This window comes from Poromitra crassiceps (assembly GCF_964638095.1).
Source record: "Poromitra crassiceps genome assembly, chromosome: 6".
Classification (NCBI taxonomy): domain Eukaryota; kingdom Metazoa; phylum Chordata; class Actinopteri; order Beryciformes; family Melamphaidae; genus Poromitra; species Poromitra crassiceps.
The window spans coordinates 39,917,968-39,942,967 of NC_139627.1; the positions used below are offsets into that span (position 1 = coordinate 39,917,968).

At 44.2% G+C, this 25,000-nt stretch overlaps 2 protein-coding genes across 2 annotated transcripts in view; both read right to left on the reverse strand.

Moving 5' to 3' along the window:
* Positions 1-6,406: 6,406 nt before the first annotated feature.
* On the reverse strand, positions 6,407-14,615 carry lrrc58b (leucine rich repeat containing 58b; the record flags this gene model as incomplete). The annotated part of the gene is made up of 4 exons (XM_083638481.1): positions 6,407-7,154; positions 7,490-7,767; positions 8,968-9,096; positions 14,146-14,615. 4 exons carry the CDS (start codon positions 14,613-14,615, stop codon positions 6,961-6,963), a joined length of 1,071 nt encoding a protein of 356 aa, XP_083494607.1. The 3' UTR covers positions 6,407-6,960.
* A 975-nt stretch (positions 14,616-15,590) lies between these two features.
* The window catches only part of fstl1b (follistatin-like 1b), a 26,333-nt gene continuing 16,923 nt past the window's right edge, over positions 15,591-25,000 (reverse strand). The window contains exons 6-11 of the mRNA XM_083639550.1: positions 24,633-24,763; positions 21,774-21,892; positions 21,156-21,268; positions 19,990-20,100; positions 19,791-19,885; positions 15,591-17,122 (exon numbers count right to left, since the gene is read on the reverse strand). Of these exons, the coding sequence (XP_083495676.1) occupies positions 17,081-17,122; positions 19,791-19,885; positions 19,990-20,100; positions 21,156-21,268; positions 21,774-21,892; positions 24,633-24,763 (611 nt within the window). The 3' untranslated portion in view covers positions 15,591-17,080. The remainder of the gene's footprint in view (positions 17,123-19,790; positions 19,886-19,989; positions 20,101-21,155; positions 21,269-21,773; positions 21,893-24,632; positions 24,764-25,000) is intronic.

The following is a 25,000-nucleotide window of genomic DNA, read 5'->3' on the forward strand; positions in this document are numbered from 1 at the left end:
CACGCCCACCCAAATCTCATGAATGCAGGAATGCCTTGAGAGGGAATTTCTTTAAATTTGGCATAAACATCCACTTGGACTCAAGGATGAACTGATTACAATTTGGTGGTCAAAGGTCAAGGTCACTGTGACCTCACAAAAGATGTTTTTGGCCATAACTCAAGAAATCACATTTCGTGTGGGTTCTCTCGGGGTGCTCCGGTTTCCTCCCACCATCAAAGACATGTATGTTAGGGTTAACACTCCTGTCAGTGCCCCTGACCAAGGCAATGGCAAAAAGAACTGGAGTTGTCGCTGCACTGCACAATCCAATGATTGGATCTGGAATGTGCCTGCTTGGTAGACTACTTTCGGTGTTTTGTTGTATAGGTAAACAGAGCCTTTCCCTCCCGCTATACCAGAGTGCCAGCCAGTACAGCCAGACTCTCCCCCGTTGTAGGGAGAGAGTCTGGCAAGCGAGACTAACTTCACTGTGACTTCATAATGTTTTACTTACCACTGTAGTTGAGAAAATGATCTTGGGTCATTCTACAAAAATGGTGCAAGTTTTGTCACTTTTGCAGAATATTACCCCCTCCCCCCGGCTGCGGTAAAAAAAAAATCACATACAATGGCTCTAATACTCATCCGCCCTGAAGAGATGAAGAGTCTGAATGACAGTAGAAAGATAGGAATTACAGTTGAGAGACAATTAGAAGATGGAGAGAAGTTTTACAAAGTTGGATCCCACCAAGTTCTTCGCCATAGTAATAGAACAGTAACAGATTATTGTCCCTCGACTGTACCACCACTTACTTTGCCTTCCCTGTCACCCCACTCCCCACCTCCTTCCCCAGAGTTACTCCTGGGCAGATTAGCACTAGCAGTGTACTCTGAGGACAACATCTGATGCATGTGAGAGGGTCCGGAGTGTGTGTGAGAGGGTCCGCAGTGTGTGTGTGTGAGAGGCGTCCGCAGTGTGTAATGTGAGGGGGTTCGGAGTGTGTGGCTGTCGTGTGTGAGTGTAAGTTTGAAGCTGGTCATGTGCGGGGTCCTGTTTGCCTGTTAACACGCCCAGGCTCTAGGGGGAGAATGTATGGCTGAATGCCTCTAGGGCGATAAGAGGCTTGTAGCATCAAGCAAGCCTCATGTCAAAGCACTCTGGTCTTTGATCCACTGATCTCCTACAATATGCATTGTTCACAATAACTGCCAAGGTCAGAGAATGGTGGCCCATGAAATTCAACAAAAACAAAAAAATCATTCAGATGGAATTAATCCTCTATGTAGTGGAGACATACTGCATGTAGTAGATAGGATTAGTGTTACACACACACACACACACACACACACACACACACACACAGCTAACTTGCACGGGCAGTTAGAGGGCTCACACAACGATCACTCTGGAGATACGGCATTTACCTTGAGTCTAAACCCTCTCCAGCAGTTTGATGCTTGGTTCCAAGGCCCAACTTCAGCAGTTCTTTGTTGTTTTTTCTACATGCTGAGAGATGAGTGATGGCTTGTGAGCCTGACACCCAGCATGGCGTTTTGACTCCTGACCTCTCCTGACTGCTCTCCTCCTCTGTCAGCCACAACTCACTGCCGGCTCCAATTCATCATGTTCGCCTCAAGTGTTGCCTCTCAGGTTGCAGCCGACAGACAGCATCCTCCTGCTCTGGCTTACAAAGCACAGCATATGGGCACACAAACTCCAGATGTAACATAATTCCACACACACACACACACACGCACACGCACATGCACACACACATACACACGCACACACGCACACACACACACACACACACGGTTGATGTAATAATGTTCAGGAGACATCTCTGGACGTGTGCATGTCACGTGTTTGGAGAGTGAACATGAGTGAAGAGACACACGGCAACAAACAGAAACACCGCTCTGAGCGGCGACTCGGGTCAAACAGACCATTGACGACAAACAAAAGGTGCAACTCAAAAAGCATCACGCTTGCCAGCCTGCTAAGAGGAGAGAAACGGGGAGGAACTGAATAAGGTGCTGAGATATATAATGTAGGGGGAGAGCCTTTGAAAAGGGGAGAGGAGGGGGAAGAAAGCAGTTAGTGGCCCTTGGCAGGTGATGTAAAGGGATTAGCAGTGAGAGAGGCAGAATGCACTCACCCCGCCATCTTTAGTTCTGCTTTAAAGAAGAGGTCTCTCTGCATTGAGCCTCTGGAATGAAGTCACCTTCATATGCAAATCAGATCCGGCCACATTCAAACCAGCAAAATGGTTGGATTGGTTTCTGTAAATAGACACACGCACACACGCACACACGCTTCCCAACAGTTGTGGTGTATTTCTTCTGGGTAAAAATGCTACAAAATGTCTTTGAAATCTTATGTATGGATATCGGATTGTATGTATCTTTTTAGGAAGTGGCATCAACATTTCAATATGGTGGGAAATTGTGACCCAAACTCCATAGAGAAGAATAACACACATATATAATGAATACGTTTGTACATTCTTTAGGCTGTTGTACAATAGATAGATATTCTCACACTAAGGGTTTAGTCACAATACATACACATTTTTAAGACATTCAAATCAATCTTTATTATTATTATTATTATATACTGTACAGTCTACTTACATTATATGAGTAGAATTAATATACAATGAACATATGATTTCCAGTATGAGTGCCAACTATTCATAAAGTCGTCTTCAATAAACTTATTGCTTTAGTATTGGTATCAAAGGAGAACTTCACCAAAAAACAACGCTGATTTATTTTTGCACATGATCCCACATATCCAAAAACTGTAAACAGTTTTGCATGCGTTCATTTAGTTGGACATTTATTGAAAGTTGATTTGAGTGACATTGAGGCAGTGTTGTCGTCCTCGAGTCCGAGTCCTTGACTCATTTTCGGGACTTGACCCTAACCCTAACCCTTGCGCAAGGGCAGGCAAGTGCGTTCCACCTAGATGTGGATTCACGCTCATGTTCAGTAACTCCACACTTGCCCTCAGGTAATGGGGATTCGACTCGGACTTGGACTCACACTTGACTCGAGATATAGTGACTTGACTACAACACTGAGTTGAGGACCAGTGATGTCATTCATGCACAAATGACATCACTGGTCCACACCTTAACTCAAATCAACTCTCAATGACTGTCAAACTAAATGTATGCCTGCAAAACTGTTAAGTTTTGGGATGTGTGAGATCATGTGCAAAATAAATCAGCATTGTTTTTCGGTGAACTTCTCCTTTAACTATGTGTGCCTGACAATGAAAAATGGGATATGTATAAAAGCAGTACATTTAAGTTAAGAGGTCGCTTCATTTTCACCTCATTGTGGTTAAGCTCATTAATGCAAAAATCGCAAGAAAAAGTTATTCATTTCATAATGGTCCATCTTGTCACATTTCAGGGTGCGCATATCACATTTCTTCATACTATATTTCTTTGTTAGAAATCACCATCAGTAAGGCACTTAGCAAATACAAAACGCTGCTGTACCATAGAGCTCAACTGTCACGTGACTGTCCGAGCCCTGGAAGAGAGTTCCCCATTCATTTTCTCCATAGACAATTAGAAAAATCCTTAGATAACAAGTTTTAAGGCTGGAACCAAGCCAAGCCGTGACCTACTGAATCATGAGTGACCATAAAACATTTCCGTTGGATCAAAAACAAAATGTATTTTTGCTTAAACTGAAATGTGTCATGGTCACTCGTGTTATAGTAGGTCACGGGTTGGAAAACTTGTTATATAAGGATTTTTCTAAATGTCTATGGAGAAAATGAATGGGGAACTCTCTTCCGGGCCTGGAAACATGACGGAAAGTCACGTGACTGTTGAGCTCTATAAGTGTTATTGTAACATAAAGGAGCGCTCTTTCATTATCTAAACATTAAGGTCTAATGTGAAGCCGACCGATGGAATCCTGAAAAAGCTTAAAAGATCACATCTCAGGTCATGAGCGCCATTTGCATGTCTATATATTATGTTTATGCCGAGCGAAAACTAACAGGCCTGCATATACACATCATGTAGTTTATGTAGAAGTTATCTCTTGCGCTACAGCCCCTCCACAAGGGGAGATCGGTGCTCTCAGACGAGGACAGAATACTGGAAAGGTAGAGATGACTGGAGCACACGAAATCACTGGCAAACAAATTTAATAAGGTACAAAAACGAACGTTTCGACGTGAGTAGCGTCTTCTTCAGAGTCAAAAAGAAGACGCTGCTTGCATCGAAACGTCAGTTTTTGTACCTTATTAAATTTGTTTGCCAGTGATTTCGTGTGCTCCAGTCATCTCTACCTATCATGTAGTTTATGTTTATGCTCAGAGAAAACTAACAGGCCTGCACATAAACAGCATGTATATACTGTATATACTATGTTTATGCCCAGAGAAAACTAACAGGCCTGCACATAAACAGCATGTATATATATATACTATGTTTATGCCCAGAGAAAACTAACAGACCTGCACATAAACAGCATGTATATATATATACTATGTTTATGCCCAGAGAAAACTAACAGACCTGCACATAAACAGCATGTATATATATACTATGTTTATGCCCAGAGAAAACTAACAGACCTGCACATAAACAGCATGTATATATACTATGTTTATGCCCAGAGAAAACTAACAGGCCTGCACATAAACAGCATGTATATATACTATGTTTATGCCCAGAGAAAACTAACAGACCTGCACATAAACAGCATGTATATATACTATGTTTCTGCCCAGAGAAAACTAACAGGCCTGCACATAAACACATAAGTGGCTGCCATTGTGTTTTTGTGGCTCGCTATTGTTTTCCCGCGGAGGTGTACAGCGCACAGGGCGAGGTTTACCCTGCTCCACCCCACATCCACTTCCTATGAGCAAGGCTGGTCTGACACTACAAGATTTCTTAGAGATTTCTTTAACTAATTAAAAGAAATATGTCTCATGGCCCAATTTTTCAAGATTGGGGTGCGATAGGCTAATAATAGTGCAGGTAAAAACACTGATAAAGGATTTTGCACCTTGATCCGTTTAAAATGTGCAGAGCGGCCTAACTGAACAAAAGTCTTAGCTGGGCCATAGTTAGCATGACTATGGTATACTCTAGGGATGTTAATGATTAATCAACAATCGATTAATCACAGTTATGATCGATCAAGCATATATCAATCGATAATGTACGTTATGTGCTATTTTGTGGAAATGATTTACCGCCACTAGGGCGCAATTTAACTTTCATCGCCTATACAGAGGAAGAAGAAAGCCAAGCAAGCGGGTGGAAGCGTTACATCCGAAAAGTTAATTGTAAACATTCTAATACGAAGTTGAAGTATAGCACCTCTATAAGCACAATGGAAGAGAATGCATTCCATCAGCTAGCGAAGTTGGCGCGACACTATTTGTGCCTCTCAATCCGGGAGAGCTTTTACCAGGCGGCGCATTGGACTCATCCCTGACCACGTAGATACGCTCGTATTCTTAAATAAACCAGTAGATTGTCGTGCCATTGTTGCCAAAACATAAAGTGTGGGAGCGCCACAATATCAGCATAGCACATAAACAGTTAATCAAAGTATAAAAATTTATCTAAATCGCTCTGTAATGCATATAATGTCATGTCTGTCATTTGGCAATGCAGTAGCTCTGTACTCAACCTGACTCTCGTTTTGAAAACGTCAGTAAAAAAAAAGAAATCCACAATTTCTCCGAACTCGCATCATGTGTTGTAACTATAAAGAGTAACTTGATACTTTTCAATCGGACAATTCTAATGTCCACCGGCTGCGTTACGGCTCCATGCAGCTGCCTGAACCGACCCACACCCATGTCATCTGTCAGACGCCATGCGGGATCCGACAAAAATAGAACAGGTGCGTATTTTTTCAGTACCGCATGTATCGCCCATCTATTAACATGGACGAGAGTCTGTTCCGGCAGTTTTACCGGATCCGCACTCAGCCGTACCGCATCTGGTGTACATTGGGTTTAACGCTTTTTAACACCCAGAAATTTAACTGCAGAGACTTCATTGCATATTCCACCAGTTGGATTCCATTGGACACAATGTAAAGACAATTTAAAGTGATGAACACTAAAGAAAGCACATTTTCAGCGTGTAGGAAACATGGATGTCTGTTGTTGGAGCTCCCGACTCTTGAATTCTGCTTGCTTGAGTAACTTGTTGAGTCATCCTAAAGACGGGTGTAAAAACACACATTTGCTCTTTTCCTCTTCGCCTGGCTGACATCCTTTTGAGAGTGCACTGACTTTTAATACTTTTCTGGGATGGCAGCTTGCGTGGGTTTCTTTAGGGTTGAGAAATTTACAAGAAATGTTTGCCGTGTCCACCCTCAGCGAAGCCAAGCCTTCTGATGAACACAGCAGCACAGACTTTGTGTTTTCAGGCACTTGGGAGAAAACCCACATTGTTCATATCCTGACTTTCAGGAAAAGCAGAATAATGTGCTACAGCTAATAAAACATCAAGTCTCGTAAACGGCAAAGTGAACTGCCCTGAAAAAGGATTCTGTCGCTCCCTCACAGTCGCAGTCCAAACAAGAGTACTACTGCCCTCTGATGGTCGACCGTGAGACTGACACTCTGCTGGCATCAAGAACGTGTGTCTGAATGGGAAAGTAGAGATGTCCTTCAGTCACATAGCGCCTGAGGTGCAGTGAAAGAGCAAACGGAAACATCTCAGCCAAAATGTATGAAATGATGTTCATGTATTTTTCGGGGCCGCAGTAGAAAGGACTACATTCTGTGCTTTAAATTGTATGTGTGAGAACTTACACGGGTGTGTGTAAAGAGAGTAATACGTGTGTCCTTTTATGTGTACAGTATGTGTATGTACAGTATGTGTGTGTGTGTGTGTGTGTGTGTGCGTAATAAAGTCTAGCATCAAGACCAACAGGACTGGGCTGGGCCCAAGGTTGGTAAGGTTCCGCCTCGTACTCCTAACCCAGCAGCACCCTCTGCAGGCGGTCGGCGGGCACGCTGTTGTCGTCCTCTGACTCGGCGTCGCTCTGAGGGTTGGAGCTGCAGGGAGAGGTGCATTCCGGGGAGCACAGGTAGTGCATGAGGGGCAGCCGGTACTTCCCACAGAAGTCCACAAACTTGATGTGGCGCACACACGAATCAAAGTACACGCCTGCAGACAGATGGGAGAGAAACAAAGTTGGGTTCATCTGGGCATGAGGTCAATGATTAGATGATTGTTCTGTATGATGTGATAGATATATTAACATCATGGCACATCATTCCTATGTGTCAACCGCTGTTATAAAACACAATGTAATCAGGACAACTAACAAATAGGGAAGAGGAGGGAAAACAGGAAAATAGGATATCTTATCACATGGAAGTGGAGAGGGTAAATGGTCATGTGTAAAGAAAAATCATATCCCTTCATAAATAAACAGTATCAAGGTCCTGCCCATCCATCCACCCATCCAGTTCCCTCATACACTGATGAATGTGTCTTACCAGCACACTTGGGGTTGGGGCACTTGCTGGCCAGGTTCAGGTAGTGCAGCAGGTGTTCGGGCATGTCACAGGGGAAGTACGGAACATTTCGGCTCTTGATGGTACGACCCGCCAGCTCCAGCAGTGAGGGGGGGTCGTAGGTCATCTCCTTGATGAAGCGCACCACCAGCGGGTTGCCACGGAGACTGAGCTCATGCAGGTGCACCAGGCTGAGGATCTCCCTGGGCAGGTAGGTCAGCAGGTTGTTGTGGAGACTGAGGGACCGCAGCGAGTGGAGCCTGGGGGGAGAGACACCTGCGTTCACATGTTTTTCCTCCACTGTATTTGGCATCAAGGAAGCACAATTAACAGATCCTTGTAGATCAATGATGTGCATCAAGTCTGTGTTTTGTCATTGTGGTCCGTTTGTTGTACATGTGAATTTGAATGCATTTTACAATGAGACAATGTGATAGTAGTTAATGCTGCGTGACAAGTATTCAGCATAATCTGAAAATATCAGCTCTCGTCGCATCTCTGAGAACATTGTATACTACAGGTGAGTATAGCCAGGTGTTGGTGGCTCTTGTCTCATCTCTGAGAACATTGTATACTACAGGCGAGTATAGCCAGGTGTTGGTGGCTCTTGTCTCATCTCTGAGAACATTGTATACTACAGGTGAGTATAGCCAGGTGTTGATGGCTCTTGTCTCATCTCTGAGAACATTGTATACTACAGGCGAGTATAGCCAGGTGTTGATGGCTCTTGTCTCATCTCTGAGAACATTGTATACTACAGGTGAGTATAGCCAGGTGTTGATGGCTCCTGTCTCATCTCTGAGAACATTGTATACTACAGGTGAGTATAGCCAGGTGTTGGTGGCTCTCCTCTCATCTCTGAGAACATTGTATACTACAGGTGAGTATAGCCAGGTGTTGGTGGCTCTCCTCTCATCTCTGAGAACATTGTATACTACAGGCGAGTATAGCCAGGTGTTGATGGCTCTCGTCTCATCTCTGAGAACATTGTATACTACAGGCGAGTATAGCCAGGTGTTGGTGGCTCTCCTCTCATCTCTGAGAACATTGTATACTACAGGTGAGTATAGCCAGGTGTTGGTGGCTCTCCTCTCATCTCTGAGAACATTGTATACTACAGGCGAGTATAGCCAGGTGTTGGTGGCTCTCCTCTCATCTCTGAGAACATTGTATACTACAGGCGAGTATAGCCAGGTGTTGGTGGCTCTCCTCTCATCTCTGAGAACATTGTATACTACAGGCGAGTATAGCCAGGTGTTGGTGGCTCTCCTCTCATCTCTGAGAACATTGTATACTACAGGTGAGTATAGCCATGTGTTGGTGGCTCTCCTCTCATCTCTGAGAACATTGTATACTACAGGTGAGTATAGCCAGGTGTTGGTGGCTCTCCTCTCATCTCTGAGAACATTGTATACTACAGGCGAGTATAGCCAGGTGTTGGGGGCGTGTGCTGCGGTCACCTGGTGAGCTGCGGTGGGACACTTTGGATGCGGTTGTCACACAGGACCAGGTAGGTGAGGTAGGGCAGGTTGGCCAGCTCTGGAGGAATTGCTGTGATGAGGTTACCACCAAGATACAGCAGCTCCAGACTGGTAGAAAAAAAGAGAGGAAAATAATGAATGTTGAATCTCTAGCCACAGTTTGCTGATGTGTGGTTTTCAGAGGACAGGGTGCATAGACTGTAAATCACAAGGACATACTAGCCAATAGCCATTCATAAGAAGAGCATCAAAAAAGGTATGGCAGCTGTGTTTATCGTAAGGACGAAGATATTACAAAAGAAATTGCTCTGGGCAGCTGAACTAAAAGTGTCTGAAAGCAGACACCAGAGGAACACTTCCTGGACACATACCACATGGGGGTGCTGAAAATGCATGGTTTCTAGCTTAGCTGTTTTGTGTGCATGTGTATCTGTGTCTGCAGAGCTATGCTTTCACAACTGCTCCAAAAGCCGAGAGAGGAGAAATATTGCCCCAAATTGACAGATCAGCTGCAGGACATCTCCAAGTATATGAATTGCGACTAGATTATGTGAAACTAGTGTGACTACTCTATAGCTACTGAGATTAGTAGACACGACAAAAAGGACGTGTGCATGTTGTGTGCAGTATGAGCTCTAGGGAAATAAAGGAAAATGGTGTGTTAATGGAGATATAGAGTGCTTAGAGGAGATAGGGAGAGAGACAGACAGGCAGAGAGAGAGAGAGAGAGAGAGAGAGAGAGAGAGCGATGGATGGATGGCTGGTCAGAGAAAGCAAGCTGCCTAGTGGAACTGATGACACAGCGACTGGGAGACAGGAGGCCATTATACTGTCCTTGGTGCCTGAGCAGCCCCCTCTGTCTGGGGAAAGGAACCATTCAGGGTCCTCTCATGCCTTAACCAGCACAGTGGGACCGATCAGCCACGAGAGAGAGAGAGAGAGAGAGAGAGAGGGGGGGGGGGGGGGAGAGAGAGAGGGGGGAGAGAGAGAGAGGGAGGGAGAGAGAGAGAGAGAGAGAGAGAGAGGGGGGGGGGGGGGGGAGAGAGAGGGGGGAGAGAGAGAGAGAGAGGGGAGAGAGAGAGAGAGAGGGGAGAGAGAGAGAGAGAGAGAGAGAGAGAGAGGGAGAGAGAGAGAGAGAGAGAGAGGAAAAGAAAGCACATTGATGTGTGTTCAGGTCAAGGTGTTCGGTGACAAAGAGCTCACCATGATCTGAAGTAAGCAAAACCTGTGCCTTATTTTCTTCAGTGACACAGGGTCAAGGTAACCAAAATTGAAAATAAAAACATACAATACAAATTATTTACATATAATTTCAAACAATACCATCTACTAATATATCTCACTTTTACCATTGTGTTGACACTTGACACCAGGTTCTGAAATTAACACATACCAAAAGTCAAATTCTGGTAAAAAATATCTTCAGCCAGTCTTCAAGCCAACCACATGCACTCTTTCTGACCATGTGCAAATCAAATCAAAGAAAAACATGTCTCCACATCAAAAACAGCTTCCTGATTGGCTGACTGTTATGCTGGCTCTACACAAAGCAGTCACATCTAAAACTTCTGCATATTTTATATTTTCCTCCTGTTTCTTCACTGCCTGGATAGTTAGCATAACTAGTAATGCCTCTTCTAAAATTAACTAGTACCCAGTAGACCAGTTTTTCGCCCTTAAAAGAAAGTTGTGGATTTCCTCATTTAAAATGACATACAACGCAACAAGTAAGTAAAATAAAATGTTAATAACCATTGGTTTTGGCCTTGGTGCCCCACATTTTGGCTGTGATGCCCCAATAAGTTTTAAGTATTTATCAAAGGCCAAAGTTGCCTTGTCCGAAAAATGACTTAATTCCAGGTCTGCTTAGGAATTGTATTTAGCCAGTTCATAAATATGTAAGCATTGGAAGGTAATGCCATAACAAATGTTGCAGTACATTGTATTATTGTCATGCCATTTTGCTGTAACAAGTGACTGTACATGACAGTGTGCACATCCACAAATTGGCCCAATGGTTGAACCCAGTGACCTAGTCTACTTGAACAAGCATAAAGTTGATGGTTTCCTGTGTTCAAGGTTCATTTCAATCATAGTTTCTAACTTTTATGATTGCAACATTGTGTATCATCCCTGTATTCAAGCACGTAGCATTTTTTTTAAACTAGGCTACTTGTATAAATCCCACAGGCAATAAACTTGCATTGTGTGCAATTATACTGTAGTATAACTCACTGCATTGTATTTATGCGAGTGTGGCAAGCAAAGGAGGGAATGAAGAAGTCAACACTGGCAGAGGAAGGGAAGGAGAGAAGGGGATGAAATATGGGTTATGGGGTATCTATCTGTAAATGAGAGAGAGGTTGACTTGGAGCTGGTTCTTATTATAGAAATGATTAACCCTTTTCGACGAAGGCAGTTCCATGCCCGGTTCGGACCCAGTGTCTAATCTTAATCCAGTTATTTGCATTTCGACAGCCAAAGAACTGGCTCTCTCGGCCAGGAAAACTGGTTCCAGAGTGACACCAACTGTTTGCTGAGAGGAAAGAAGAACGGATGGAAAAGAACCACTTACATCAGAGGGTATGTCAGGGGCTGGGGACGGGATTATCGTGACCAACCAAAACCAACAAGACCAAGAAAACAGCCATTTAAAAGAACGCGCCTCAAGAAAGAATAAGAAGTATGGACGTGAAATCCAAGCAGGTCCGTGGTCGAGGAGACAACCCGTCTCTTCGCATTGTGGTCCTCGGCAGGGGTACGAAGTAAAGTCGAAGGAGCTTCAAGGATCAAACCGGCAGATACAGTGTGAGATAGCTGCAGCAGACTTCAACGAAGGTTCCAAAAGCCAGAAGCAACACATGTAGAGAGACATACAGTAGTCCATCATTTAATTTATTGTTGTGCTTGGAACGCACTAGCCTTAGTTAGCACCAGGTTCCAGACTTCCAGTTGATGGAAAGTGAGTAACAGTGCAGTTCTAGAGACCTGACGAAGACACAAGAAATCTGAAAGGTCAATCAACTACAGCAGGATGCCCTGAAGATCATATGGAATGGCTACAGGCAATTACAAGTCCAGTAGCTCTTCCCATCCTCCGCTCCTTATTCACGTTAATTACTGAGCAAAGGGGCCCCAGTTCCCCACTAATGAAAGTACCTGGGGGAGTGAGTAGAGGAGCTGATGTCTGTGCTTTGGTCTGACCAGTGGGTCACTGTTAGCCTGCTAAACCAGCCGGTCACGTGAACTCACATTTCATTCCGTTCTTCGCTTCCGTCTGGCCCCAAGCTTTCACACGCTGTCTGCAGTGGGCGGAAGTTGGGCGGGTGTACTTGCCTTGACAGACAACTCCTTCAGCCAATCAGCGTTTGATCCAGTCAAACCCAAATCCACTCGGGAGAATGGCAAAAACATATTTTCCGACGAGAAACTCAGCGGTTGCGGTGATACTCCTGTACTTGTTTAATCGTTGTTATTGAGTCTATTTCTGCAATAACTGCACTTTATGACGAATGCTGACATTACTCCTCGAGACGGACAGGCAAGGAGGCGGCCATTACCGTTTTGCTAATGGCGTTCCTGATTAGCCGGTCACGATGTAAACTACGAGGCGGCTCGCTGATTGGCTCGTCCGCGTTGCAGTTTCTGCTAGGATCCCACCCAGGGCATGGGGCCAGACGGAAACGATGAACAAAATGAAATGTGAGTTCACCTGACCGACTGGTTTACCAGGCTAGGTCACTGTGACCTGATACTGTTAAACCCAGGACACGATAAGGAGAGAAATAAACTTGCTCTTTAAGATGGCATAATTTTCCTGCTAGTTTCATCTACTGTAAGGAAAACGGCATGTAACCAACTGTTACCTCTACTGGTTTTAAAGCAGACTGCTGCTAAACATAAACTTGAGAGTTGTTTTTAAGTGAGTGCTGTGTGTGTATGGTTGTGTGAGGTATGTGTGGTAAAGACCAAATATGCTGTCTACTAATGTCTTGCTATAAATAACAAAGTTACAATCAGAAGCAATCAGTACAGCTACGAGACACAGCAGGTGTATGATTCACTTCCTGTGTAAATTGCCGTTTACTGTACTCCTGACTGGAGTTACTGACATTGCACACAGATAGGCCTAGCTTCCGTCTTGTCTGATTACAAACAGTAGGCTAATATAGCCTAAATAAAAAGGTTGGTTAACTATGATGACCTCCAGTCAGTGATCATAAGCCTACTGTATATTTTAATCATATTTTCAGAAATTCTGTATTATGCCTCTTTTTTCCTTCAAAAGGAGCTACCATCAGTGTAACCATTATGGACCCTATGAATTTATGCAATTAAGACTTTTACCAACCCAAATAGGTTAGTAAACTGTTATTACCCAAATAAAAGGTGGGCAAAGTGAGTTTAGGTGGGTTGACCCTCCACTACATTCATGATAAGGAATTGTTAGCCTTTTCAATACAAATAGATAGGTAATAATGACAGATTAATAACTACTATACTGCCTCTCTTGGTGCTGCAAAGTAAGCCGACATTCTTGCTGGCGGTTGTGGCAGAATGTTTGATTGGTGTGCCATGGGCCATGCCATTTGTTTACAAAGGCCTGGGGACATTATTCCTCAAAGACAGTAGTTGGATATTGAGCAGATTCATGTCTTTCTATGCCTACTGTTGATTGTGTGTGTGTGTGGGGGGGGGGGGGGTAACAGTCTGTCATTGTGCTATTGACTTTACTGGTAACTAGGCTACTACTTTACCAGCAAAATGTGGAAACTAGGCCTATTATTTCACTCAGTAGAAGTTAACACAATGAGAGAATGTAAACATTACATTCTCTTGTTGTGTTAACTTCTATTGAAGCCATCCCTTACATTGGTTGTCTGGATGACAGATTTCCCTCTCTTGTTCCCGCAGTAGCGTTATAGACACGTATCAGCAGTCATTTCTGACTGTAAAAGCACCATACCTGACACAACATCTTCTCAAATAGGGAACCATAGCATTGGTGTAACTATTTGGGGGGCCTTGGCATGAAAGAAAATGACCCCTGGCCTAGTTGGATCCTGGCCATGTACGCCTTATCCACTCAACAAAATCGATTTATAGCACAGTTGTATGTTGTGAGGTGTTTGTGGTATCCCCTTCTCTAGAACCTACCTGGTTAAGTTCTCTATCTCTGCAGGTATGCTTTTCAGTCTGTTTCCACCGAGTGAGAGTGACTGCAGGCGATGCAGCTTCACACACTGGAGTGGGATCTCCACAAATCGGTTCCCACTAAAGTTCAACACCTCCAGCTGCATGGAGCCGAACTCCTTGGGCAGCGAGAACTCGTCCAGGCGGTTGTTCTTGGCCACCAGCGTTTTCAACTTGGTCAGCCGTGTTACCTCCTCACAGATGACCGACAGTCCGTTGTTGCTAATGTCCAAAAACTGGAGGTTGGAGAAAAGGCAGACTGTGGAGGGGAGGGAGGCCAGTCGGTTGTGATTCAGGTAGAGCTGTTTGGTGTCCCTTCTCCTCTCCTCGCTGATACTGTCAACGCTCAAACTGTTCAGACTCAATCGAGAAAAGTCAAGCACACCCTCGCCTGGTCCTGCTGCTGCTGCTGCGGCACCTTCGTGAATCTCCATTTCGCAGTTTTTGTGTGAATTTAAACTCAGAACAAAGTTGTCAAGTTGGTGGGAATCCTACTGTAGGGTAAACGCCTCCGCAAGCCACGAGTTCACGTTACAGACTCCACGACTTGTCTGTTTTAAACGTGGAGAACAACAATGTATCTAGTATAACGTTACTCGCACCACTTAACCGCATGTCGCTAATAACGTTACAAATCCAGGTCAGTAATTCGGGACTTGGTCAAACTACTGTTAACTACCGTATACTGACTGAGTGCAGTGTGCCAGACCCTGCCTGCCTGTTACAGTAACAATGTAGCCGTTCTTTGCTGAGTTATTTGGGGCTTCTCGTTTAGGGATTGGCTGGGGCGATACAAGCCCCGCCCTACTACCACCCGTTCATTGGTTAGTATGACGCTCCGTCATATTGCAACAGGGCGTTAATGAAGGGATTTGCACCACTTTATCACAATTCCCCTCGCCACCGCTTCTTGTTGCAGTCTTTAATTACAGTAATTTTAAGTAGTTAAGCAATTTTAAGAGATGAATTAACGGGGCCGAAGATCCACCATCGACCCGGGGTGGCTAGAAGTTCCCATTACTTGGCATTATGCAACACCCCTCTGCGGTTACATTATGCAAGACTCTCTTCTGATATGTGTGGAGAATGAGAAATAGGCTCAGGATAATTGTATCAGTGGCACTCCCACTGGATTCACATTCATCCCACTGTCACAACTATCCTGCTCCTGGTGAACCTGGCAGGCACTGACCTTAAATTGTTTTATATTAAAACAATTTTAAAATTTAAATTGTTTTATATTAAAACAATTTTATATTAAACTATGCTTCATCATTTTTACTCTTCCTCAACAGGAATATGCATCTTTTCAGTCTTATTTAATTTAGGTGAGGTCAGAGCATAAAATGTTGCCCCCCCCCCCCCCACTCATACTCGCACACACAGACACAATTACAAAACTGTTTTGTAGTTTATCATGGGGTTTATTGGCATACATATTCCTTACAGTCTCTGCACTTTCAGTGGAATATAAAAGATCTAGCTTGAACCTAGTTATGCAACACTCAGCACTAGTTTACTGCTAAACTTCTGCAAAGCACACTCATTCTTGCTATATCACATGTGGTATAGGCCTAGTACGTGCAGGCAAAGGCAGAGAGAGAGATTGTTTGCAGGTCTAAGGCACTGATTTTTAGTGTCAATTCTCCAAATGCAGACACGGGATTTTAACAAATAAACACGATCGACAAAACCAAACCACTTGCAATATCACACAAATAGTGCACGCATGCGCACACACTCTCACATGCACACATGCGCACGTACACACACGTACACATACATACACACACACACACACACACACACACACACACACACACACACACACACACACACACACACACACACAGTTTTTAAGCACCCAGCTATGGATGCATCTAAGCTACTTTAGCTGACAGTGAGGCTAGTCCTTCTGTTGGAGTGATTTGAAAGCACAGGTATAGTGTTGTTGCTGGGTCCAGAGTAATGTTTTACCTGGAGGGGTTTGTACATCATTCAAACATTCTCATCAACAGGCTTTGGCTTCAGTTCTCTCCATCCTATATTCAGATCAGATCTCACCTGGGTGCAGTGGTATTATTCAACGCTGACGGGCTGGACCACTACGTCTTTGAGTCGCATTACTTTAGCTCAAAAACAGAAGTAAGACACAGACTAAGTGACAGACATGTTTCAATTAAAAGCACCAGAGAGACTGCCTGAGTATAACATGGGAGCAATGTGATTTCTGTCTCAAGCAAATCACATTCTGTACATAAAAGCAAACATTTTCACAGCAAAAATAATGATTGCATTAGCGGTAACATACAAACTAATTTTGGGCTGGTGATAAACTAAAGCCTAACAAAACTAGACTAGCGTAAGAGAGAAGTGCATTGGTCAAGTAGTAACCTATTGTGGCAGTTCTGAAAGCCAACCAAATCAAAATGACAATAGTAGTTTTACTCTCCTATCCCACTGGCCTGAACACCTGTTCAACTAGCATGCTAAGTGTAAAACTTATCACGCTGTACCAGGTGTCAGGCAGGCCATTTTCACTTTCCTCTTTTCCTACAGTGACTTTCGTTTTCCAAAAAAGTGACCACTTGACATTTTTTCTCATAGTAACTGTAAAAATACATGGATTGTAGTAAAAATGCCCCGTTCCTAATGTAGGGGTCCAGTAATACAATCGAACAACATGACAGTACTGAACACAAGTGAATCCTATAATACTTTGATAGCCCCTGAATCTAACAAACATCAACACAAACACATAAACAATGTAAAAAAAAAAGTATAATAATTAACATAAGAGAGAAACATGAATAAGTCAATTTAGTAACAACACAGGGGAACAAGCTAAATCAAGTATGGAGGAAGGGTGATGGCGTCCTCTCCTTCATTGCTTCATTATTTAGGCCTCCTTTGTGCTGGTCTTCATCTTCTCAACGGTTTCCTGTATTTAAAAGAAAGAAAAAGAGTTGAGAGGGAAATATACAGCATGTAAAATAAAAGAAGATGCAAATCTATGTCAGTATAAGCAACTATTCATTTCTGAATTTGACATTCTTGAAAGTGCATATTTGAACGCTTTCCCGATTGGACACCGCCGTTTATTTGAAAGCGAGGTCTTCACAGCTGAATTCAGAGTTGACCAAAAGGCACAGCACCTGTAGCCACAGGGCTACATTTGGTTTTGTTTACAATGGCATTTATAAGCTGTCCTACTGGAGTGCAGAGTACATGTCATGTACTACATGACCTCGCTGACTCAGCCATGGCCTCAAGCCAGAGCCCCAGTGCTACCTCGCCCACCTCGTGCACGCATGTGCACACATAAACATGCACGCACAAGGCCACGCCACAAGATACTTAAGCCACTCTTTGCTGCACAAGATCAGCTCAATGCTTTATTGAGACGAGGCAAAGCACTTTGTCTCTCTCCCTCCAACCTGGCAACCTCATCTGAAGGCGAATGCTTGCATCAGCCCTGGGCTGCCTGAAGAGGTTCTACATCTGTCTTGTTTGCCTGTGAGACCTTGTAGGACTTATTTGACTGTCTATAGAGGTTCTAGAACTGTATTGTCTGTCTGGTGTGGTTCATGACTGCATTTTATGTCTGAAGAGTTTCTAGAACTGTATTGACTCTCTGGCCGTGTTCTAGTAGTACTGTATTGTCTCTCTGGTGAGGTTCTAGAAATGTATTTACTTGTCAGAAGAGGTTCCAAAAGTGCTGTCCAGGCTCTATAAACCATAACTCAACTATAATCTCAATGGAAAATGTGTGTTATCATTTGGCTCATTTCCATCATCTGCCCTTTCCTTCACACCACCCATAGGGCATTTTGGAGTTTGGTTGATCTCATTTGGGTCTGACATCGCTTTATTTCACATATTTCGATTCAGCATCTCCCTTTTCAAGCCAGGGGACATAAAGCTGACAATACTCCACCTCACTGAGCAGAACGAGGTTGGTTTACAAGAAGGTCAAAGAAAAGTTCAGAACAACCAATTTCATTTTGAAGCACATTGTTCTGGCTGAGCAGTTTGACTCAAATCCTCCTTGACCAGGAGGAAGTCATCAACGTTGTTTCCTGAACAGGACGAGGAAACTAAAACCGGCCACCTCTAAATTCACAGAATCAATGATGGCTTCTAACTGATGAGTGTGCCAGAGAGATAGTAGTCAAGTCAAGTTTATTTGTATAGCCCTATTATTATTAATTAATACACAGGACAAGATGTTACTATCCCTTGTGCCAAAATCCGAGGAAAAACACATTTAGAAGCCCAAGTATGAAGCATGTCATTGGGGTTTTCAAGTGGGCACCTTCCTTCACCGATGTTTCGTTAAGTTAGGCCCATGACACCTCAAGAAGGCTTAACGGTGTAATCCAGCGTCCTGGAAACACCCCCCTCCATGCTACCACCGCACAACTGCATATTACCTCACTATCTAAGCCTAGCTATCCAGGTCGGTTCGGTATGACATTCCTGACTACACCACCACTGTCAATGATTCAGCCCTGTTGATGCGGACCGTCAATCATGACCAACAACAAACAATCAATCCCTAATTCACAAGCATGTCTCAGAGGGCTTCACAGAGAATATGTCTTGCTAAATCTAGCTGACACAACATTAACAAATTACAGTAGTAATATTAATAACTTGAACAATCTTATGATAGAGAGAGACAGGGAAGGGGAGAAAGGGGAGAGAAAGTGGGGGAGGAGAGAGCAGTGAAAGGGAAGAGGTGAAGAGGGAGAGAGGTAGGAAGAGAGCAGGGGAAGGGGGGGAAGAGGAGCAGAACAAACAGGATATACTGGGGCTGGGCGATACAGTCATGAATTGTCACAGGGGACAGTAAAATTTAGCAATCAAGTTATGTATTATAGTTACCACGGTCACGAATAGTCACAGGGGACAGTAACATTTAGCAATCAAGTTATGTATTATAGTTAGCAGGCGATATGAGCCACTGAATAGACAGCAAATGATTAGTCTGACATTTATCGCCCAGCCCTAGGGCATACAGCAGCTACTCACACTAGAACCTGCAGCAGAGCAGCCAGGGCCAAACGAGCAACAGCTCAGACAATCAGATCCAACACAGTCTCTTAGAAAAACGTATAATACCAACGATGTGGACCAACGTTGCTATTTTACAATTTCGGCTCGAAAAACGTAAAATATTAACGTTCCGAGTGGTTAGGGTGAGGATTAGAGTAGGGGGAGGGGTTAGAAACAGAAAATCTCCATAAAACACGCCCAAACCCCGCCCACCGCTGTAGACGCATACGTTCCCATTTTACAATTTCTTAGCCGACATCGTAAAATAGCAACGTTTGTCCACAAACGTGCCTATTTTACGTTTTTTTTGGAGATCGGGTTGTCAGATCTGACTACTCTAGGCATTAACCGGAACTAACTAGCACACAAGGAATCTAACTAAGCCTATAGTCTGCCCTGTAATGGTGGTAATATTTCTTGTTACCCTGGAGATATTGTGGAACAGTTCTTCTTTCTGTCTGGGGAAGTTCTAGAACTATTAGGTCTGTCTGTGGTTCTAGAATCATGTGGTTTTCTGATTGCAATGACCGTTGACTCTGAGCAAAACTGACCTGGTGCTTGTTGAGCTCAGCCACACGGCGCGTCCACTCCTCCTCAGTCATCTCTGCCCCAGCATCTACCGACTCATCCACAACAGCTGTCTTGTCTGGACAGATAAGAGAGACCACATGAACAGGCAGAGTTTGTTTTGAGATCTTTGAGATCACGAAAGGCAAGAACAGAACAGAACAGCCTGTGTATTTCCCTTACCAGTGCAGGTCATAGCAGTGCACACCCAGTTGCCACATGCACATACACAGCGGTTGCACTCCACCTGGGTCTCTGCCCCATCCTCATATGTCTCATCCTCCAAGGCACACTCTGCAGAAAGACAACATCACACACACACACACACACACACACACACACACACACACACACACACACACACACACACACACACACACACACACACACACACACACACACACACACACACACAGCGTGAAAGACCATTCAAGAAAATATCATAGAATATGTTTTTCATAAAACAGCCAACTGCACATCTAAGAGACATTTTAACTGACTGTATATTTACATATAATTATATGATTTACCATGACTATTTCATGAATTTCCATGACCAAGATGTATGTTGAAACGCTACATTATTTATTCCGTTGCTGATTTGAATGTCACAGGGCTTGATTTGGCTAGCTACACCTGATCACACGGGACATAAGGAAATTGGTTATTTGGAATATTAATAAAGACTGACCAAATCTACCAACAGCCGGATCAAGCTTGATGTTAAATACTTGAGTGATTGCAAAAAAGATGATGAAGAGTCAAATAATTTCCAAAAGCTTTTGGTTATGTAACATTTTAACTAAGTTAACTTTTCAGGGCTTGAAAAGTTAATGGTTTCCATGAAGATTTCCATGATAAACCCTGTATAAAGTGGGCCAGGTGTGTGCGTGTGCGTGTGCGTGTGTATGTGTATGTGTCTGTGTGTGTGTGTGTGTGTGTGTGTGTGTGTGTGTGTGCGTGTGTGTGTGTGTCCTGGAGTCTGGTGAAGCACCAGGGTTCAGTGTTCCAGAGGGAATGTTAGTTTTTCTTGCAGAGCCATGGCTCCTCCTCCTGTGAACTTTCCCCCAGATAGAACCACATCAACTGTGTGAACCGCACAGAATGAGTCTGTCTGGTGTGTATAGAGCTGATCAGAAATAAGTCACAATTTGGCAGTTTTGACAAATGGGACAGACATCAATGTGGATAACATAAGAGGCTGTGTAATGACTGAATCAAAGTATGATGAAAATATTCTCCTGTTCATAATTGTGGCCTTTGTAGCATACTAGAGACCACATAGCCTGGTGGACCACAGCCTGGTGGTGTGCTTATGTTACTGGAAACGAGTGGAAGGTTCAGCTCACTCTTCTCTGGTGGATTGAAGCCCGGCTTCAGGCAGTTGAGGAACTCGTCGAAGCTCAGCTTCCAGTCAGCATTCTCATCAGAGAGCTCAATGAGAGCATCGACACACAGGCTCCTGTGAGAACACACACGCACGCACGCACGCACGCACACGCGCGCACGCGCGCACACACACACACACACACACACACACACACACACACACACACACACACACACGCAGGGGAAAATATTGTCTGTCTTATATAAAAACCAAGGGAACACAAAAGAAGTCCACTCTAGAAATGCGATCCATTTAGAGGGTTTTATCCCGTACAGCACAGGTGTTTATGAGCACAGGCTCCCGCGGGAGGCCGTTTACTCTGGCCCAGATAGGGTTCAATGACTGACTGTGCACAACTGAATATAGCAGCACAGCATATGGACATGGATATTTACACACTCTGTGGGCGCTTGTGTGTACCAAAGTTGCCACAGAAGGAAATATTCACATCGTTTGAAGGGAAGTGGAACAGTTGCACAAGAAAGTCAAGAAAGCAAACACAGAGTAGTGCACACACACATGCATGCATGCACGTGGGCGCACACACACACACGCGCGCGCGCGCGCGCACACTGACCTCAGCAGCTTGTTGCTCTCCTGGTCTGCGTAGGACTGCATGTCCACAGCGGAGTCGTTGTGCTTGATGAACTTGAGCAGCTCTGAGGAGTCCAGCTGGGAGTCTCCATTGTCGTAATTCTGCAGAGACCAGGACAGACATGGGAGGGGCAGTTAGGCCTCGCCTCACAAAACAGTAGGCAGTGAACAGTAAGACTAATCTTCCATAATGCACTTTGAGACGGTCTGATGAGGTAGCCACCAGTGGTCATCAGTCAGTTGCTAACATGCTTGAGTTTGGCACGTATCTGATGACCACCCTCCCGTCCCAACGCCTTCACACACATTACCACGTTCTCTGTGATATCTTATCAATACAGCTGAGAATTCCGTGGGTGGAGATTATCTTCCCTTCCTAGATGACCACTTTACATCTTTTCCTCTATCTTTAGACCAGTTTGTCATGGTCAATGCTTACACAGCATTGTGCATTGCAATTACATGCAGGCTACAGCACAAAGGGCTCAGACTCTTTTCTGTTGTAAAGTGGTTTCTGTGTGTGTGTGTGTGTGTGTGTGTGTGTGTGTGTGTGACCGCTCCCCGCTCCATACAGATTTCACCCGCTCCCACTCACCGCTCCGCTCCGCTCAAAAGAATAAAAAAGATAAAAAGGCGAGGGCATTTTAATTTGTGTTTAAATGCCTGGGCAATGGGCATTGCTCACTATAACATGCGCTCAGCAGAGTCGGCTGCATGTTTGTTGTCGCACCCGGCCGCAACCCATAAAGCAATAGCCTAATAGACCTTATTCGCTAACCCCGGACAGCGCCATATTGTAATCAGTATTGTATTGACATACCATCCTGCAACTGACAACTATAGTAACGGCCTTATTGTCGTTTCTGTTCCATTACAAAATAGCGATAGTGATGACAGCAATAAAAAACCCAGAGTTGTTGTTTGTATGCTGCCGTTAATGCCTGTAATAATAAACAAAAGAAAAAATGAGGTGAACAGACTTTGCTGTGAGGAGCTGTCAGAAAGTTTCACCTGTCTCTCCTATCTATCCACACATCTCCTGCGCTGCTGACATATCCTCCGTCTCGCTCCCTTCACGTCTGTGGACGGTAGAGATAGAAACAAACCACGGGGACTTTATTGCTGTCATTACTACAGCCGTGTGTAACGCAGGTCACCATCTGAACACAATTGGAATGATACAGGTAATGCTAACGGCGGCTAGCGTCCTATAAACGCTGCTCTTACATAGGCTGTCACTTAAGAGCTGCTGCGTTGCATGTCGAGAACATGGTGGCGGTGGGTGTGCCCGTACGTGAGTGACGTCAATCGAATAAGGTCTATAGCGTATATGTGTCTTTATGTGCGGCTTGTGCGCAAAGGGGAAAATGACGAATGCTGGCAGAAAAAAATAGATACTCACAATTCTCTCATGAATTATCAGACTAAAGTGGTCGGATTCGATGTATATAAATTAATAGAAACAAATGAAAAAAAACTGAAAAAGAAAATGTGTGCTGGTGCAACGAAATTCAACTTCAAACAGAACGGCATCACTCAGCGCGGCTCTCAGTACGCTGCGTAATTACGCACGCAGCAGCCCCGCTGCAGAGATGCAGGAGCGCGAGGCAGAAAAGGAATAAGTATACCACTTATTACATGTTGAATAATAGCCTGAGGAGTCTCAGGTGTGTGTGCATGCCATGCACATGCATGTACTGTAGGCATGTCTGTGAGAGAAATGAATGGGGTTGTTGATTGACAGGTCAGTTCAGCCTACCACCAAAAACTGTTACTATGACGATCGTCATGTTTAGTTGACATGAGAAAAAGATTTGAACACCACGCGGTCTGTCATGGGCACCTCTATTTTTGGCCCTGTGTGCTTTGGGTTTTTAATGGTGGGTGGTGTAGCAGAATTAAAATTGAATGGCACTGAAGTTTTGAAGTATACATCTGTAAACGAGGTGAATGTGAATTAGCATCTATCAACAGTACAACGATAGGAGAGACACTGTAATCCTGCCAGTAAAGAGGATGGGGGGTGTTTGGATGCAGAGAGCTGTTGCCTGGTAACCTATTGGCTGTGTAATCCTCTCCCTGAAGGCAGCCATAGTAACGGGCTGCGCCGGCTCGACAGCAGACGTGGACGACCCCATTATATGACTGTGTGGTGTGCATGTGGAAGACAGAAGCACTCTAAGAGATTCATGACATACCATAAAAAGACAATGACTTGAATACAATACACAATTTACACACACATTCTTTGGAATGGGGAGGACCACGTATATAAATAATGTGGATGAAACAGATTGTTTGAAGAACCATCTGCTCGTCTCCTAAGATATGACCCCTCAGCCAACAGGAGAGTGGCAGGGGGGACCTTCTCTGCTCGACCAACACAGTCTCACAGAAAATTGTATAATACCAACGATATGGACCAACGTTGCTATTTTACAATTTCGGCTCGAAAATTGTAAAATAGTAACGTTCTGAGATTTTAGGGTTAGGATTAGAGTAGGGGGAGGGGTTAGAAACAGAAAATCTCCGTAAAACACGCCCAAACCACGCCCACCGCTGTAGACACATACGTTCCCATTTTACAATTTCTTAGCCGACATTGTAAAATACCAACGTTTGTCCACAAACGTTGCTATTTTACAATTTTTTTGGAGATCGGGTTGGCTGGAGAGGAGCCTTCATTAAACTGAGGCAGAGGCAGCTTGGGGGATGGAAGCCTATGTGGCGTAGAATACTGGGACATTTGGTCAGGAGAAGATGGAGAATGTTGAAGGAGCAATGCAAAGAGCAGTAGTAGAGAGATCAGGGTTGATGGTTGATCTTCTCTCTCCGTGCCCACCTTGAAGTATTTGAGCAGGATGTCAGAGAAGTTGGATCCCTTGACAAACCAGCCATCTGGGACCACCTCCGTCTGGAGCCACTGGATCACACGACTCCTCAGCTCGTTGCGGTCCGCAACATAGCACACCACTGAAGAGGAGTGGGTACATTTAGGTCAACAACATGAATAAGTCATCACAAAGCATCACAAAGCATCACAAAGCAGGCACATCTAGTATTTGGAAGTTATGTTGTCAGCTGTTTCAGGGTTGACTCCACCCGTGCATGCGTCAATATTTCTAAGCTTCTAAGCTGTCCTTTCCAGTAGACCGAAAACTGCAGCTAATGCACACACACACACGCACCCAAGTGTGCGCGCACACACAC